Source organism: Parambassis ranga, chromosome 2, assembly GCF_900634625.1.
Source record: "Parambassis ranga chromosome 2, fParRan2.1, whole genome shotgun sequence".
NCBI lineage: Eukaryota > Metazoa > Chordata > Actinopteri > Ambassidae > Parambassis > Parambassis ranga.
In genome coordinates, this window is record NC_041023.1 from 18,355,021 (window position 1) to 18,373,558 (window position 18,538).

The 18,538-nt window shown below is 41.0% G+C and overlaps 3 protein-coding genes across 4 annotated transcripts; 1 reads left to right on the forward strand and 2 right to left on the reverse strand.

Annotated features, from left to right (window-relative positions):
• Window positions 1-7: 7 nt before the first annotated feature.
• On the reverse strand, window positions 8-3,715 carry ssr2 (signal sequence receptor, beta). Its single transcript, XM_028397207.1, has 6 exons — window positions 3,608-3,715; window positions 2,935-3,095; window positions 1,097-1,195; window positions 758-866; window positions 591-668; window positions 8-513 (listed from the first exon to the last, which is right to left on the reverse strand). Exons 2-6 carry the CDS (start codon window positions 3,093-3,095, stop codon window positions 403-405), a joined length of 558 nt encoding a protein of 185 aa, XP_028253008.1. The 5' UTR covers window positions 3,608-3,715; the 3' UTR covers window positions 8-402.
• Window positions 3,716-5,038: 1,323 nt separating this feature from the next.
• Window positions 5,039-7,864, forward strand: sostdc1b (sclerostin domain containing 1b). The gene is made up of 2 exons (XM_028399351.1): window positions 5,039-5,237; window positions 5,671-7,864. Exons 1-2 carry the CDS (start codon window positions 5,039-5,041, stop codon window positions 6,102-6,104), a joined length of 633 nt encoding a protein of 210 aa, XP_028255152.1. The 3' UTR covers window positions 6,105-7,864.
• A 5,562-nt stretch (window positions 7,865-13,426) lies between these two features.
• On the reverse strand, window positions 13,427-18,269 carry LOC114431900 (ankyrin repeat and MYND domain-containing protein 2-like). 2 transcript variants are annotated; one of them, XM_028399577.1, is made up of 10 exons: window positions 18,147-18,269; window positions 17,206-17,270; window positions 16,263-16,401; window positions 16,095-16,193; window positions 15,859-16,019; window positions 15,464-15,678; window positions 15,027-15,135; window positions 14,710-14,838; window positions 14,491-14,614; window positions 13,427-14,149 (listed from the first exon to the last, which is right to left on the reverse strand). In XM_028399577.1, exons 1-10 carry the CDS (start codon window positions 18,211-18,213, stop codon window positions 13,986-13,988), a joined length of 1,272 nt encoding a protein of 423 aa, XP_028255378.1. In that variant the 5' UTR covers window positions 18,214-18,269; the 3' UTR covers window positions 13,427-13,985. The 2 variants fall into 2 exon arrangements, with proteins under 2 accessions (XP_028255378.1, XP_028255377.1); XM_028399576.1 differs by having other exon boundaries at window positions 15,000-15,135.
• Window positions 18,270-18,538: the final 269 nt, after the last annotated feature.

Sequence of the window (18,538 nt, forward strand, 5' to 3'; positions counted from 1 at the left end):
ACCACGGTTTAAAAAACACTTGTTTTATTTCCTTATGTTGAAGTTCAATAACTGGCTATAAATTCACATCTGAATCCAGCTCATTACAAACGATTACAAAATCCCAAACACTGCCATTGTAATTACTTTGTCACATGAACCCTTTTCCAAATATGAAGGAATGACCACCAGCGATTTGTGAGAACGACATCTTATGCACGTCATGTCCTGCTCCAAAGTCCTACTTCTGACTTCTGACAGTTGTTTCTGTATGTACTGCTGTTTTGATCGATTCACAGTGACATTTCTTGGTCACTGTACATTTCTTTTACTTTCCCAATATGGGTTAAGCATTTCAGAACTCCTGTATTCATTACCCAATATTAATTCCATCCCACCCCCCCCAAACCCAGCAGGGCGTCCTCAGTTCTTCTTGGCCTTTGGTGAGTCGTATTTCCTCTTGCTGGAGTACCAGAGGAGCAGAGGGATGCCAATGGAGGGCAGAGTCATCACACCAAATGCAGCCCAGTCCAGCTGGAAAACAAAGACAATATAGTGAGTGAGGTCCCAAAGGACTGTTGAAACTGAAATGCAGTGAGGATAACACTCACATAATGTGGGGAGAAGCGACGGTCAAACTCCCTCTGAGCCAAGATGCCTCCCTGACCAGGGGCGCTGGTGAATCCAACCTGCAAGAAACAAAAAACACTTTTAGTTTCTCTCACATCATCACACACTGAAACTGCTTTGATTATTGGAGATAATCAGCAGCTTTTACCACAACTTGTCCTCCCTCCTGAGCCAGGTAGCTGACAGACGCAGAGGTGAAGTTGAAGTAGCCTGCCTTCAGAGGGCGAAGCACCACTGTGTGAGAGACATTACTGGCTCTGAAAGTTCCACTGTTAAGTCTGACTACACGGAAAGGTTGAAGAGCCCAGCAATGTATACATGAAACATTCAACGATAACCTACTAGTCCGTCAGTGATTACAGATCAGTTTGATTTTTTTTTAAGGTATTCTTTTTGTGTGACAATATGCCAACAATTCCAGTGTGGACTATACAGTATTAACAGCTGCATGGTGAGATAATAACTAAATGTTTCTTTTGAAGGATACGGTGCAATCCTGTCCCATTTCACGTTCAACATGCCAGAGACGATTCCGAAGTCTTCAGGAGGAAACGAATCATCTGACAGCTCCACCTCCAGAGCAGCACTGTAGAGACACACAGGATGACATGCGGTTACAATGTATGCACCTAACATGATGTGTAAGTGTCAGCTGTGTTTTGCATCTGAGGTTTGCAGGTGGGGACCACGGTGGATGAGGTTGCTTTAGAGGTGGCATTCATACAGCTAAGTAAGCCTAAGTAAGCAACGCTAGCTGCCCAAACTTAGCATACAGTCCGAGGAATGACAGCTGACCTGATTGCAGAAATGTAACAATGACAGTTTTTTTGGCAGTTTATGGCCTCAGCTATTTAAAGTGAATCAGTGACAATAGGATCACATTGTCTGCACTGAGACACACCTTAGCTCAAAGTCTGCTGTTTTTCATGAACATTTGCATGTTGTCATATTACTTTAAATATAAACAAGCCTCATGAGTTGGCAGTTCTTTGTTTTTGCAGCACGTGCAGGCTTTGCCTGTGATGCAAATTGCATGGATACGATACTCTGACCTGCAGAGCTGAAAAGTATTCATTTTGCTTTAAGCAGCAGGTGAGCACAAGTTCAGGGTTCTGTCAACAGAGGGTGATAAAACACCTAAGCCTGTACTCACAAATGCTCTAAGAACACTCTCCGAGAGCTCAGTCTACTGCTTCTAGCAAGCAGTCAGAGGACAGGAGTGATTTAAGAATGTTCTCAGAAACTGAGGAAGAGACTGCCTGAGGGTTGCAATCTTTGTGTTAAAATTACTTCTATAGTAAATTATTATATAGTTGGTTGGAAGAAAATATAGTAAAAGTATATAACTCAAATGACTTTGTGCACTTACAAAACTAACAAAAGTAAATCAAAATTATACAGAAAAGGTGCCAATTGGTCAAATGTTTACTGAGACTGGGATGTTTGTTTGTGGTTCAGTATTGTGTTTGGATTAAGCGAATAAGCTTTTCCCAATATACCGCACCCCAGATTTAAATAAAAATTTTGATGAAAAACAAGTGGGAAACAGAAAACAGTATAAGTAGTAAGGAAAAAAAAGACAACTACTGAATAAAAAAAACTATAAAGACTCTGGTAGATGTGAGTGCATTTCTAATTTGATCATTCACAAACATTACCATCTACAGTCCCATTACTACACTGGGACGTTTTTAAGCAGAAGATGCAGATTAGTCTTTTTTTCACTAGGTCAAGCATCCTCAGGATCCTCATTATGATAACTATATTATCACCATGCACATACAGTGACCACAGCCTGCCCCATTCTAAGGAGATATGGTGTTGATAGTCATAATTATGTGCTGCTTAAGTTGCAGTGACAGAGGACAGTGCATATAACCTAATCAGAAGCGGAACCTCACACTGTATTGATCTATGTCTGGTGGATGTACAACCCTGTTTCAGGAACTGAATGCAAGCCTTACAATCATTCCAAACCTACATTTAATAAAACTGAAATAAAACAGTAGTTTTGATTAATGTATTTTGTTTTACTTTACAGATTTCAACTACACAGCAATGTGCTGAGCATATGATGAGTTGGCTTTTCTACAACAGCTTCTAAATACTGGGCAGCTGTGCACACTTCACTTAGCTAGGTCATTAACTTTAAATACTTACTTGCAAAATAAAACACCTTTAAACACCGTTCTAGGTTTATCTTACATTACTACACGAATGGTGTGTGTGATTTCCCCACTCGTTCAAGTGCAAAGTATAAAATGATCTCCCAGCTATTGTGATTATGTCCACACAACTGTACAGTGACCATCTGTGTCGTCTGACCTGGAGCCCACGTTGTAGATGTTGTATTGAAGGGTGAGGTCCCGGCCCTCCACAGCATAGCGGTTCAGGAGGGCTTTGGAGGCCAGTAACCGGGCTCCCTCTTCTCCTGAGCCCAGGGCAAGCAGAGCCAGGAGCACAAAGGCATGTAGCATCTTGGTCATCTGCAGAGAAGAAGAAAGAGAAGCAGCACTGAGTGACAAATAAAGACAAATACAATCCAACGTATGTGGACACCTCAGTGGAGACTACTTGTACACCGATTCAGTCTTAAATTAAGTCCTTATACATCTGGCTATGTGTTTTGCACGTTCATTACTTCTACATTACAGTTACATTACTCCAGCTTTTTCAAGCTTCAGTCACACAAACATTTCAGGGCTTGAGTTCAGAATAATGACATCATAAATGGATAAATAAAGTCTACGTGTTACTTTTCTGTCCGGCTTCAAGTCAAAACAGCTGAACACTGACAGACTGACAGACGCTTACGTGGACCTAACGAGTCATCTCTGCCTTAGCTTTTAGTGACAAAGTAACAAAACAGAAGCAGCGCGCACTGTCTAAATGGAGCAGAGCTGAACTCTGTGACGTTAATATTGTTTGTCGTAAAATATTAAACGAGTAAAATTGAACAGTTAGTAGAATTCAAGACAAGAAAATGAGACACCGTTACCGTTCAAGAGTCCTCTTTGAACCGCAGGAACTGAAGGAGCTGCCGTGGCGCATGCTCAGAGGCTTAAAGCCGCCGTTGGCATGACGTGTCCGACAGGAAGACGACAGGGGCTTCAGACTGCAGCGCCCCTGCTGTCCCGGTGGAGGTATTGTTTCCTCTGCTGGATACAGCGACAGTCTTCCACAAACCAGCAGCATCAGTACACGCTACAACTACCGACCACATACATCTGTGAGATATAATACACTATATTTAAGTATTAAGATATGTGCTATTTATTTCAGTGGCAATTAATTAAATGGTTTGGCATTTACTGCACACAAGATGACTCATTTGGTTAATGACCCATTCATTTTGTCATTATTTGGCCCTTGATAAATTTTGTTCTTAAATTCAAATTTGAACTGAATTTAAAATCATGAAGACAGGGATAATCTAACAGATAGAGTTGTGCAGTTGTACATAGATAAGTGCATCCTTGTGAAGTGTTTCAGACAGCAGTCAGTTTATAGGCTGCAGCGCTGCTGTGCCCGTGCATCACTACAGGAGGACTTTCCAAGTTCGTGAAACCAGACCATGTTTGCCACCAGGTGGAGACAATTAACCTTTGCAGCCAACCTCTGTGGGCTACCAGCAGTCACACCATTAATATGACGATCTGTAAAGGGAGCCCATTGGATCTGAAGCTTAAGTGAAAAGTAAAAATAAACTTTAAAAAAGTATGCTTAGGCTTGTTTTGATAAATGTCATCATATACTTTTTTTCCATGAAAACTGCTCCCACCAGCGGTAAAGTTAGATCCTGAGCCGATTTGCTTTTATTAATATTTCTTAAATAATTTTAATAGTATGCCTAAAAGTTGTCATTTATTTCATCAGAACATCAACGTGTTTTTTGTTATTTTATTTTTTTTATTTTTTAACCATGTAAATAATTATTTTATGTGTAATTTTCTTTCTTTTTTTTTCTTTCTTTCTTTCTGTATGTATGTAGGCCTATGCATGTATTTAGGTCGTTAGTTTAGGCTAGTTAGTTAGCTATTTCGTTGTTTCTTTGTTTTGATAGTTGTTATTTTTATCCACTTTTGTAAAGCATCTACTTTTTCCTTTGTCTCCTCCTCAGTGATTATGATACCACGGTCTAAAAGACAACGTGCTGTTTATTTTCCCCACAATCATGAGTCAAAGTGACATCCACAGTAACAGTCTAATGGCCGAGCCGATTGATGCAGTTCCACTACAAAATGTTCTGATCATGTGGAAGCCACCGACACCCAGAAGCCTGCCGTGCAGGTGGGCGTGCCCAGTCCATTCACAAAGTGCTACAGCAGTAGAGGATATAAAGCTTCAGCCTCAGCATGTTACTCATTCATCAACTGTGATATTCCCACTAACATCAGCTCTCAGATCAGCCAGGTGCAGAACTGCAGTCATGCTCCGTCCAGCTCGCGCAATCCAGCTCATGGTGCTCATTCTGCTGCAGAGCATCAGCAGCTCAGCTGTTCACAACGACGCCACAGAGTCCGTCAGTCCTGAGCCGGTCTTCGACACCCAGGACCAGCCGGCGGAAGAAGAAGACACGAACCAGGCGAGGAACGGCGGGCGAAGGCAGGCTGACGGCGCGCGTAGTGGTGAGTCCAAACGGTTACACACGACCTGGTTTGCTTTGACGCATTTTGATAGACAATTTGTACATTAATAAATCCAATATTTATCAATATATAACATTAAAAGCCTTCATTACCATTAAAATAAACATTATGAGAAAAATGTAATAAATAGGCTACATACAGGCCTGATTTTCCTGGAAGGTTTCTTGTCTCAGGAAAAGAAATCGTCATGTCAAAGATCATTTGACCAATGCTGGTATCTGTAAGTTTGCCTATGAGCTGATTGTGTGATTCAGCTTTTCAATATTGTGGGTAGCTTTTTAACTCTTTCAGTGAAAAATTGTGCTTATGTGTGCATGCTGTTTTAAAAGGTTATATCTCTTTAAACTGGCTGCATGTATAAAACTTGTGGATTTATTTTCTGTCTCCTTAACTTTGACTTCTCATGTTTTAGGCCTTGATCAAAGCCAAGTGGGCTGCAGGGAGCTGAGGTCCACAAAGTACATCTCTGATGGCCAGTGCACCAGTGTCAACCCCATCAAGGAGCTGGTGTGTGCCGGGGAGTGTCTTCCGGCCCACCTGCTGCCCAACTGGATCGGAGGCAATGGTCACACCGGCAGGTACTGGAGCCGCCGTGATGCCCAAGAGTGGCGCTGCGTCATCGACCGGACCAGGACACAACGCATCCGCCTGCAGTGTCACGACGGTAGCTCCAGGACCTACAAGATAACAGTGGTGACCTCCTGCAAGTGCAAACGCTACAGCAGGCAGCAGAATGATTCAGGACAAAAGGACATATCTACTCACAACGGGAAAAAGAAGAAAAACCAGGGCAAGGCTGGACTGATAGAAGTGACAGCAGCAAGCCAGGCTGAGAACTCAAGATAATCTTCCAACAGCTACTCATTAAGTGTATGTGTGCAAACCAGATATTTAAGAGCCAGACAGACATTAAGGTGTAGACTTGTATCCAGATATAGTTCATTGTAACAAATCATTTATTAGTTATGTAGTCACACATAGTCAGATGGGTATCAGTCAACTGTCTGTCAAATTATGCATAAACAGCACTCCTGATTAACATGTTGCATCCTATTGCAACATCTGTAAACACAAGTTACAAACTAGAACCCTTCTATAAACTTTAACCCACTAACCCACTATCTTGCAGGATCTGTGTACAATCTGTGTACAGTTTTGTGTGTCAAGGAAAGTCGCATCAAAATTAGAGTGCAGTATGTGAGTACTGGATTTGCCTTCATAGGCAGCTGTACAGTCCTCAACACTATGCTGATTTCTCACCTCCTTTGCTATCAAATTAATACAACCCTGAACATACAGACCTTCTTAACAGGCATCCAATAGGATTTTGGCTTTGGGTTAAGAAATTGTGATCAGTTTATTAATAGTAGAATGAAGAATGAGTTGATTGGCTTATTGGTTGGTGGCAACCTAACTTTAAGTGATCTGTATTTGAAGGAATGTTGGTTATATTATGCCTGAATTGACATTCTAAAATATAATCACTGGTGTTGTGGTGCGTACAGTCAAGTATTTGATTGAATAGCGTGTATATAGATTGGATTTCAGTGATTATTTCACATTTAGGTTATTTGCCAAAAAGGATTTTCATTCAATTATGTCTATAAAAACAAACATGTGTACCATTCTTTCATTTACGGTGTTTGGTCTTACAAAGCCCAGAGGTGTAATGGCACAAGTTCCAATAATGCCACCAGACTTGTCTTGTGAAATTGAAACCTAAAACCACACACATTACACACACACACACACACACAAACTACTACCCAGACACTATATTCTGGTTCTGCTGGTAGTAAAGCCATAATGTGATGTAATAACACGCAACAGTCTGCCAGTGTAGAGGGGGTTAAGTTGGTTATGTTTAGCATCTTCGTGTGATAGAACAACAATAGAAAATTGTCATATGTTAAACAATTAAATGGCTCGAACAATGTTGGGTGCAAGTTTTAAATGTGAACGCAGATTTATATAACATAGAGTGATAATAATAGTCTTTTAGTGTGAAAATAATTTACAATATATGGGTAATCTTCTTTCAGGGTTTTCAGAGTGAACAGTAATTTATTTTTCTACCAGCATATTTGAAGTTCTTTTTTTTAAAAAAAAAAATATATATATATACTGTATATATTTGTCATGGACTGCAATATGGAGAATTGTTTACAATGCTGTGGTTCTGACATAATGCTGTAGGCATGTCAGACAGGCTCACAGCTAACAGGATGAAACTCAGTTTTCAACAGGTCTACCATACTTTGTTTTATTGTGAAGGGGATATCTTCACCTCCAGGCTAGTACGGCTTGTTCCAGCTGCGGCAACATGTTAAGACGCTTTATTGTCTCATGTATCCGTTCATTTTTTTACCCTCTCTGAAAACTGTGGCCGGTGAAAAGAATCACCTGCACTGCATGACAACAGGATGTTTAACTTGTGTTACCTGCAGAATGAAAGGATTGATGTTGCTTTGTCAGTTATATCCTGTGGGCTTGGTGTTAAGGGGCTTCAGAACAACATTTAAAGTCCAGGAATGTTGATCAGCAGGTATTGGGGGAAACATATTACAACTCTTTCTTTTTATTTTATTTTATTTTATTTTATTTTTGGATGGGAATCTTTGTACAGGAGTTGTGTGGTTGAAAATAAATATATTTACTCAAATATGTTTCTGCTCTTCTTGTTTTTGTGCGGTTCTGTGAGTTCAGTTTTCATGAAGATATAATAATGGAGCCCTGATCCTTGCAGTCCACCCAGCAGATCATCATACACATTGTTGTTGGATGATCCTACTTATGAACAATGGTGACTCTTGACACCACTTCGTCACCTGTTGTTGCACTTATTGATTCCATCTTGAGGGTTTATTATGTAAAGCCATGATCTACCACCTGCTGGTCAGCATGTTACCAGTGATGTTATAGCTCCTGGATGCTCACAAAAACATCCAGGAGGATCCTGTTCTAATGTGTGCTGCTGTAAAGTAGTTTTATTTGTTATTTATATTAGCTTTTAAACTTGTATGATGTTCCCTAGTAAGATGGAATCACCTCCATTATATATTGTTCACCTACTAACCGTGCGTTCATATCCAGAGTGACTAAAGCTGCAAAAGCTAAGCGACTAAAAAAAGTTGAAGACAGCTCAACTTTATGCAAATTGGCAAGATGAGATTTGGCTGTGAAACACTGACAACCATTTTGAATGTAGACATGCTTTGCTTGTGTTGCTCTCAGGGAAGTCGATCACTGCCATCATTGGCAGATGTATTTTTGCTTTTAGAGATCGTTGCAAAAAGGCTCTGGAATGGTTCCTTACACACATTTTATAATGCGTGCAGTGTAATGTAGCTCATTCACATGTTTAAATCACTGGGTTACTGGGTGCTGGATGATAAAATCTGTCAGAGCACCCCTAAGACCCTGCTCCTTCCAGCAGCTCCAACCTGTTTCCAGCTCAGCCAGCTCAAAAAAACACAAAAAACTTTTGTTTGTAGCACATTACCCTTTCTGCCTCAGGGCCACAAAACATCACAAGCTACACAGGCTATAAGACATAATTACATGTCTATTGATGCCACCCTTAACCACAGGATTATCATACTTTATCTGAACAGACACAACATCCTGTCAGTATATGGCAGTGCTGATCTCTGAAGTCATGGATACAACATCACTACAAGGTGTCAGGAAGCTGTGTGGTAACAATGCAGGCCAGAACAAACAGCAATTAACCATTATAAGGTGCCACTGTTGGGTTATGGCCACACCATCGTAAAACCCAATTGTAAGAGTTATTCTTCCTTCCTATATTATGAATCACATCAGTGGAAATTTTTGTATTCCATACATCAAAGAGAGGGTGGGAGCCACATCAAGAGCAGCAGAAAGACTTCTTCTGCAAACATGCTATGTAAAAAGACCAAAATAGAATCATACAAAGGTCCATTTTGTTGAGTGTCCCAAGGCCTGAAGCCGTGAAAGGTGCATGCTGCTGAATGTCTGCGTGTTCTGCAGTCAATAGCCTGGAAAAGTCAAAGAGAGTCTAATCTCTCTGCTGCAGACACACCTGTTTCTCATTCAGGCAGGATGTTAGCGAAGGATGCTCTCATAGCCACAATGCTCAGAAAACCATCATCACACAAAGACTCTCTCTGTTTCACCTCCACACAAGGATCACAAGCCTTCCCTCTACACTTCATTCAATTATAATGCTGCTATTTCTGTTAAAGAAGCTCAGGGAAGACAAAAGAGAGTCAACATCATTTCGTTTTCGCATAACACAGAATTACTTTATGTTCTTTTTTGCTGGTGTATTCTCAGTGTGACCGCAGTGCGGGATCAGAAACATGAAACCACATCACCAGGAGTATGGAAGTGACATATAAACAGACATGTACATATCAGAAATCCTGCCAGCTACTTTATATGCTAAACACCCATGTTCTGATTATTTATCCTAATATGTTCATTGTTTGTGTTTATGCACATGTGGGGAAGATACAGTATGTGTCAAAACACAGGAGATCTGAGGATCAGGTAGAAGCTCAGCAGTATGCCCTGGTAATGATCAGTCTGAAATGGCCCATTAGGATACACATTTCCTATCCACGAGGCAGTCCTATTGTTACACACACACACACACAGCCCCTGCAGACAGAAGAGCATAAAAGCTGGGCTGTTTGTTCTACATCAGGTATTAGGTGACTTCGCAGAATGCTCAAGGAGCATTTGATAGCCTTGTTGCTTTCTTATGATCTCATCTCTACAGAAAACTGCATTAGCGCCAACATGCTCTTAAATTACAGTTCAAAACACAGGGAGCACATGTAAAGAGCCTGAGTCTGTGAAATATCTTTTCCTACAAGAAGTGATATATATGTTTTTGGTCTAAGGTGGAGGAAGATGAGTTATTGATTTCCGTTGAACACCTTGAGCGGTTATAGAAAGTTGTTAATAAGGTTAGTTTTTGTCTTTAGTCTAACATCTGACATCTGACACATCCTCAGAAACAAAGGAGTTCAGCGAACCTTCTGAATGTCCAAGATATTTTTACAGCTAAAGTAAAAAGATGTGACTTCCTGATCATCATGACAGGCATCCTCCTCACAACCAGGACCTTATACTGCAAAGAAGTAACCCTTGCACCTCAGGACCTTCTGCAGATTCCCTCGGAGAACCACTGATTAGAAGCTCGTGGACTGATTGGCTAACCCCAAGTTCCTCGCTGATCTGTGTGAACAGGTCCATCATGCCACAGTCTTGACAGCTTTTCATTGTACAGGCTGTAGTCTGTAACAATACTCATTTTTTTTACTTCTCTACAAGGTACTTTGGATACAACAAACGTAATGTAATGGAATTGAACTATCTATCTTACTATCTGAGTAAGTGTCTGAGGACAGTGATGAACTACCACCTCATTTACCAATCCTGTACAGGCTCAACCAAACCTTACAACATCAAGAATGTCCTTCTGGAAACTCCTTCTACCTCCGGAGCCTTGCATTTGTTGAGTTTAAACTACCACAGTGACTCTTTCTGTCCTTTCCACATTTTTATGTAGGATTGGGGGGGGGTGGGCTTTAATCCCGTTTCTTCACTGGGCCCCATCCACGCAAAGCTGTGTGGATGATCTCACTGTCGTGATGTATGTGTATGTCCATTATCCAAATCATACAGTAGCAATACAAAGCCTCTTTTCTACCTTCATCCTGCCGAAACTTTGCCCCTAAGACCCAAGGTGTCTGCTTACAAGCCTTTCCCAGGGCTTTCTGACAATGACTTTACTCCAACTCTTCTTGTCTCCCTGTTGATACCACTGAAAATAAATCCACTCCAAAACTGGCAAGCTCATGCCATCATTGTTACACTAAGGTAGGGAGTGTTTTTTTTGCTCTCAAAATGATCTCCAATTACCCCAAAAAGCTGTGTTTGTCACATCACATCCTGGAGGTAAAGGTATGGATGAGGAGAAGCAGAAGATAACAGACCCTGGCAGGCTTAAGGTCATTTGATCTGACAGAACATTTGCTAATTTTTACATCTCAGAAACCGGAAATTTGAGATCAATCTTTTTTTCCCTGTGTGTGACACAGAGAAGAGGGGGGGGGGCACAATAGGGTGGAAACAGGAGGATGATGGCTTAAGTTGGGGCTCCACTGACATCAGCTATGCATACTGGTGTCTGTGAGCTCAGTGGCAGGGGTCAGTGTTTTCCCATGGGAAAGAAACTTAATGCATCGCTAAAGGATGGTCATATGAGAAACTTTAAGTTAAATTTAGCTGAGTTAGACTAGTCTAAACTAAGCAAAGAGAAAGGTTTAGTCATTTTTTTATGTTTGGATTGATAATGGCATGGAACAACAACAATTGAATGAAGCAGACATAAGTGGAAACCAAAACTACATTTTTTCTTTAGCACAATTAGCACAATTGGCATCCATCATGACAATTCCACCTACACTTAACACTTTAAATGAAACTGCTGCCATCTAGTGTTTCAACTCATGTTGTGCAGAAGGAAAGGTTTTTCTTTAGTTTTTTAGCTTTTTTTCTATGCTAAAAAAACACACACAATGGACATAGGATAGACAAAAAAATGTGTTGGGAGTGTTTAAACCATCAGTGTTTACTATCTTCAGTCTTCAAATCAGAGCCCTTTGCTCAACAAAAGAAACAAACCCACCATCAGGTGAAGGGTTCCTTTGTTTGATGAAGGTGACAAACCCAAAGAGAGACAAGTTCTTGATATCGATTCCTTACAAATGTTTCATTGCATTTCTCCTTATGAATGACTATGGGAAATATAGGTTATTTGTTACAGATAATTCTGTATGAATTAAAATATGAGGACATCATCATCAGGACACGCTTGAACTGGTAGTTTCCTTTCCCAGACAGAGCAATCTCTGTTTGGAGACAGAGCAAGGGACCTATCTGGGTAAACAAACAATAGAAATGTGTCTTGTGTCAAGAGACCTTCAGGACTTAGGGTGGCAGTGCACATGTTCACTTGTGTTGTCAATTATGTTCTCCTCAGCTGAGCTGTACCAATAAGTGTTTCTGCATAAGACTTCCAAGAGTCTCCATCATCCTCCATTCCTCACCTAAGAATCCTTAGCCTTTCCCTGACTGGGCCAAGGTTTGTCTCTACTGACAAAAAAGCAGAACTGAGCAAAAAGAATAAAGGAAAGAAAACATAAAAAGGACGGAGAGAGAACAAGAAAGACGAGAATAAGCAATGTTGCTGTCATCTTGCTACGGCCATAAGGGGCTACCTCAGCCATACAGCCATTGGACCATACATTCACTTTCCTCAAAAGGAGGCCAGAAAGTTAACATTTAGTGAATTAAAATAAGATACTATGGACTGTTTTATATGCTAAAATTATACCATAGAGTGAGACTGTGTTGGAGTGGAATGGAACTTGTTTTAGTTGTAAAATGTAAATGACCAACCACGACCTAACCCCTTACGTTTTGAAGCCTGACCTTAGACAGTAGTTTTTTAAGTGTAACCGCAACCATGAATGAAAATAAAACGTAACCGTGCATGAAAACAATTGCTGAAAAAAAAGTTAATAATGCAGATATAAAATATGTGCAACACATCAACTAAACAGTAAGAAAAAATATTACGAATAGTCTCCTGCAAGCCAAATGCCTTTCATTGGGACTCTTTATCTAGCTCTTTGTGTCTCTTGTATTATGGCGTAATATCAGAAGGATGTCTCCAAGGTTTTAAAATCATAACAAAGTCTAAAAAATGGAAATATAATCAAGCTGTTGCTATTAAGTCGGACACTTTAACATGGAGGTCTGTGGAGATGGACTCACTTTTGGAGCCAGCTCCTAGAGGCTGTGGGATAAAATGTAATTTCAAACAGTTCCTTTATTTTTATGCCCCAGTACCAAAATCCAGCCAGAATTGCAAATGTAACCAATACAACCACCAACATATTAAATTATTGAATATTGCAAGTAAACAAGGTTTACTGCAACACAAAACAGTTTGGTTCCAAATAATTTACTGAAGCACAAAGCCTGAACACCAAAATATGAGCAACTGTCCAAATACAGTGCTGTACACTCTGAAATTACTAACATTACACAGAACACATTTGGATTTGCTAAAAAAAAATGCTAGTTTTCTGTTGTCGTTAATAATTAATATAGCGCACACACACACACACTGTAAACACTAAGATCATGTTAGATCTTTTTTTAATGCTATTGATCAGTGAGGCTCTTGTGCCTCTTGCCTGTAGATCAGAAAGCCCTTCTTATTGGCCCAGAGGTCATGTGAGTTCAGATGACAGTGTAAGACTGCCTGGGGCTGCAGAACCAGGACATTTTGAAGTTGGTTGGCTTAAAAGTCATTCTCACCAAGAGGGAATGTAATTTTAGTGAGGCATTATGGTGAGGGGATGGTTTGGCAGGGGGTGCATCCTATATAAATTTTTTCTAAATTAACAGTGACCACATTGTTTTTCCAAGCTTAGCCTTGTCTTCAACCCTAACCACAATTAAAAAATTAAACTACTAGTATATGTTACTGAGTCCATAATTTTTTAATATTTAATCTTATTTTAAATGTGTGTGTGTGACAAATATCAATATATATACACAAAGTATCCTGCTGAGGTGGTTTCTGTTCAGCTGGGCATCTCCCTGTGTGACTCCTGTGAAGATTTACATAAAGAATAAGCTCGTCATCATTTGGGATGTCTAATCAAAGGACTTCTGGGTGCCGGGCGGCCCAGTAACAGAGTTAGAGGGACAACCCAGCAGCTCCACTGGACATCCTCCTGCAGCAGCAACCTTCTCCTCTGCCCGCATGCACAGCTCCTGCAGGAAGTTGGCCGTCTCCATCACCAAGTCACTCTCGTCATCTAACAGGGAGTAGACACAGACACGTCATGTGGTGCTGATGTAGCCGCTGGTGCACTCAAAGAGGCACTGTTAGAACTGCTAGCTTGATTGCAACTTATCAGGTGATGATAATGTAAGATCACACATCATAAGAGAAACACTAAATATGTCTAAATGAATAAGGTAAATCATCAACTCTCGTTATTATCATCAACTCCTGTAATGTAAATAAAGCAAAACTGGTTTCCACACAATCAAGTGTAAGTAAAAACAATGTGATTATAGCTCCCTTTAAAACAAAAATATAATGTGTGCACAGACTAGAATCAATAGGCTACTTTAATAAGTGTGTGGTACCTACCTTTTAGTTCTTTCAGTCTGGGTGTGTCCTTCTCTAGGTCAGCATCCTGCTCCTGCAGAGACCTGCAAATCTTTTTATGGGTGAACCAGTGAAGCTTTTGGCACATCAAGCTGCAGTAAGTCACCTTTCAGACAAATAAAGAAGAATTTAGGCAAAAGGATGCTCACTAAGGAGACTTTTGATGACTGATTTGAGTCACAGATGTTGGCTTTTACCTACCGCTTTACAAAGCGAGCACCTCTTGTCTGCTCCCTTCTCCCCACATGTAGCACAGTAGTCAGCATCTACAAATGTCATCTGACCTGTAAGGGCCTGGGTCAACACTGAGAATGCGGTAGGATCATTGCCCTAGAAACAAGATGCAATGACATATTAAAGTTTTATCATTGTGGTGTTTAAAAAGAAAAATATTACTCAGAAACCTAGCACTATTCTTCCTCTTAAGCCATGCTCCTGAAAATGACACTTTATGCACAGCACTTTAATTCTCTGAATTCTTCTTCACTTACAATCTCTACCGGTGCAATGCTCCTCACCAGCTGCTGAAGGAGTGTAGCTTCACAGTAAGGAAACTTCCTGATACAGTCCCGAATGAACTTCTCCTGGTACTGTGGGAAGCCGTCACTATCTCTCCCCCTCAACAGGCTGGAGGTCCCAGCAGCAGGACAAGAGATACCAGAAAAAAAAGACTATTACAATGACTTTAAACTACACTCCTCTGGCACAAGCAAACTTGTACACAACAGTAAGAGTGTAAAGTGTAGCATAAGGGGAACAAAACGGTCAATACTGGAGTGACTTTTACGACATACTGAGAGAGGATCTGGGCTAAGCAGAAAAATGATGAAATGCAAACATTCTCTCCTTGAAATAGGTTTGCAGCGACATGTTAGATGCCATTTTCTAGCTTTCAAATATTAAAAAACATGAACTAGCTGTTGGTGATGACAAATTTTCCAGACAGAAGTCTCACCTCTTGACGAGTGCGTCCAGTTTGTCGTCTCGTTTTTGTAGGAAGGTCAGACATTTCTGCAGCACGCAGCTGATGTAGTGCATTTTCATGGCCAGGACCTCATTCATGTCTTGCTGCTTCACGCACTGTTCACACAGCAGGTCCATCACCTGGTAACACTTCTCCAGAGCTGCCACATCCACGAGCACAGGGTTCTCCTTCACCAGCATGACTATCTGACAGATTGGAGAACTCGTTAGACAAACCATTCTGGCAGAAGCCAAGTCATTACTCGGCTGGCCTGCATACAGCATCCTCTATTGCTCTACCATGTTGAGTGGCTGCCATTCAGATATATTTAGATGAAAGGGGGGGACTGAGAATGCAGCCTGTTTCAGCTCAGCTGCAGGCCTCACCTTGACAGGGTTGAGGTTGGTGGTCATGATGATCTTGTGCAGTGGCCCTGCCAGTGTGGGAGGAAGCTTTGGCTCCCTCTCCAGCCCCTGTGGCTGGGTGTAGTATTCCAGCCTCGCACGTGAGAAGAAGTTGTTGATCACTGTTACACAATCATGCTGGCCTGGACAGACAATTAACAAGTTATAATGTTAACCTTCTCTTAGTCATTTATCAGTACAGTCTTTGCCCGTCTCACCTACAAATGCTGCCATCTGCGCAGCAGTGCGACCCACAGAATTCACCAGATCTGTCTCAGCTCCTGCATCCAGCATCATGGAGGTAATGTCTGTCTTCCCTGGAGAAAATAAAAACCAGTTTCATATGCAGAAAATTACAGGAAACTAGAGGAAAGACTTAGTTATACCTGACAGTCCAGCAAACATGAGAGCAGTGTAACCATACTCATGCTGGTTGCAGTTGACATCAGCCCCATGTTGCAGCAGCAAACGACACATGTCCGCCTTGCCTTTATAGGCTGCATGCATCAGTGGAGTCATGCCATACTTAAACAAAGGAGACAGACACATATTACAAGAGGAAAAAAAACAGGTATTGTGACTAAACAAGCTGAGAACACATAATTAAAAGGATCTTTATCTGTGTATGACCTGCTGCGTAGTCTATCAAGATTCAAATAAAAATGCTCCATTACGTGCATCGGTTAGTGTCCAAGTCAGCTGGTCTGCTGGTTGATGCGGGGCAGATTACACCTGATTTTGTTTGGTCTTGATAGGAAATTTCCCTTATTTGTAAAAAATCTTTTTCTGCAAATGGTCTCCGATAGCTGTCAAACAAGTTTTGCTTGATTTGCACACCTATGTGAGTTTATAATGCCATATTGCAAATATGTAGGGTGTAGGGAGGTGGACACAAAGTTTGTATTTTTTATATCACTACCAATAGCAGTAGACTGCAACACCTTTAGAGCCAACATATCAGCATAAGATTTAACTTTAGTCAGTATGAATTTCCTGTGTGCCTTACATCACATATAGTGTGGATGAAGCTCTGTCACCACACCTGATTCTGACAGACATGCAGTGAAGTGATGCTATTGTCGAACAACTTCAAGGGGCTGTGCTAGCCTCTTAAGTCGCCTCCATATGTCTCCATCACAATGGATAACATATGTTACAGTGACATAACTGTTAGAAGAAGAGCATTGGGTGTCACATTTTAAAGATGTAAGGATTTAGTTTCACTCTGACCCCATCATTGTCCTCCAGTGGATCTGGGTTTTTGTTTGTTTGTTTTAGAAAATACTTTAACTGCTAAAAGTACACATCATTTTCTTTCCATTTTCATACCTCATCCAAACAGTTGACTCGTACTTCCTCGCTAGCAAGTAGCTGAGCGAGCTCCTGCACGTCACCTGCAAACCAAATGCAGTAATGTGAGAATGCCGGCAACATAGGACACATTGTACAAATGCATATTGTCATCAGATTGTGCAGTACGACCTTGTACTGATCACAACAGCAATAATGTGGTCTTAGATCTAATTACATAAGCTCGCTATAAATAAAGCAAAATAAAATTTCATAGGCAAACTCTAATCTTACTGGTAAACTGTTGCAAGACACTGTTATGGCTGGACAGACTTATCAGGCGGGCCGGCTCTGTGGTCGGCATGAAGCTGGACTTCCTGGTGACAGTGGCAGAGAGGAGAACACTAAGAAAACTCCTGGCTATTGTGGACGATGCCAGTCATCCTCTGCACACTGTCATCAGCGCTCAGAGAAGCCTGAACAGTGGCAGGCTGCTCCTCCCCAAGAGCAGGACCAACAGACTCAGAGACTCCTTTGTCCCCCGATCCATCAAACTTTACAACTCTGCTTTTGGCAGGAGGGGGAGAAGGAGGGAGGAGTACAGCCCGCCTGATACAACACACGTGCAATAATTTATATGTGCAATAATCCATCTGTACTGTTTATGCTGCTGTGCAATGTTTGTACATAATTCCTCGTATCTTTTATTTTTTACTGTACTATATTCTATTTTATTCTATTTAACTCTTGCTCTGACTGTCGGAGTTGTATTGTTGCTGGTACCCAAATTTCCCTGAGGGACCTTCCCAAAGGGATTAACAAAGTATATTCTATTCTCTATTCTATTCTTATAATATTAAACCCATTAGTTTAGGATATTGTGCTACATGATGCTCTTGATCACCTGGTATAAGGTGTGTAAGTGACAATAAACTGTAGCATAATGTTCATAATAAAGAGTAAAAGCAGCTAAAGCTTACCAGAGGCAATAACTTGCAGAACCTGCCTCTCAGTATCTGACAGGTTTCCTTTCTGTGGTTCAGCCATCCTTCTGTGATCTGGTCTCTCCTTGTCTGATGATGATCCTGATCTGAACTTCTTCTGATCTGGTCTCTTCTGCTCTGCTGTTCAGTCTACAGCAGAGTTCAGCCATCCCAGGAACATACCACTATGCCAAACAAAGCAGGGGGGCAGGGCACCTGTTGGGATTTAAGAAAACACATTCATATAAAATATAGTCAAGTATACTGAGTTCCATTTGGATTCATTGTTAAATAATGTATGTGTAATGCGAGTGTCCCACTCTTACAAGTCCTTTTACCTGCTGTATGAACAAGTCTTTATGAGTGCAGACCCCTGCAGTGAGGTGTGA

Bases quoted from the DNA above. Each gene is read 5' to 3' on its own strand.
- LOC114431900 (XM_028399576.1), bottom strand. From the start codon at position 18,213: ATGGCTGAACCACAGAAAGGAAACCTGTCAGATACTGAGAGGCAGGTT. The intron at 15,136-15,463 runs GTGAGACTTCTG...TGGGACCTCCAG, and splicing joins CTGGACGCACTCGTCAAGAG to CCTGTTGAGGGGGAGAGATA. The intron at 14,839-14,999 runs GTAAGTGAAGAA...TCTTGTTTCTAG, and splicing joins GCATTGCACCGGTAGAGATT to GGCAATGATCCTACCGCATT.
- ssr2 (XM_028397207.1), bottom strand. From the start codon at position 3,095: ATGACCAAGATGCTACATGCCTTTGTGCTCCTGGCTCTGCTTGCCCTG. The intron at 867-1,096 runs GTATCCTTCAAA...TGGAACTTTCAG, and splicing joins AAATGGGACAGGATTGCACC to AGCCAGTAATGTCTCTCACA. The intron at 514-590 runs GTGAGTGTTATC...TTTGTTTTCCAG, and splicing joins GTCGCTTCTCCCCACATTAT to CTGGACTGGGCTGCATTTGG.
- sostdc1b (XM_028399351.1), top strand. From the start codon at position 5,039: ATGCTCCGTCCAGCTCGCGCAATCCAGCTCATGGTGCTCATTCTGCTG. The intron at 5,238-5,670 runs GTGAGTCCAAAC...CTCATGTTTTAG, and splicing joins GGCTGACGGCGCGCGTAGTG to GCCTTGATCAAAGCCAAGTG.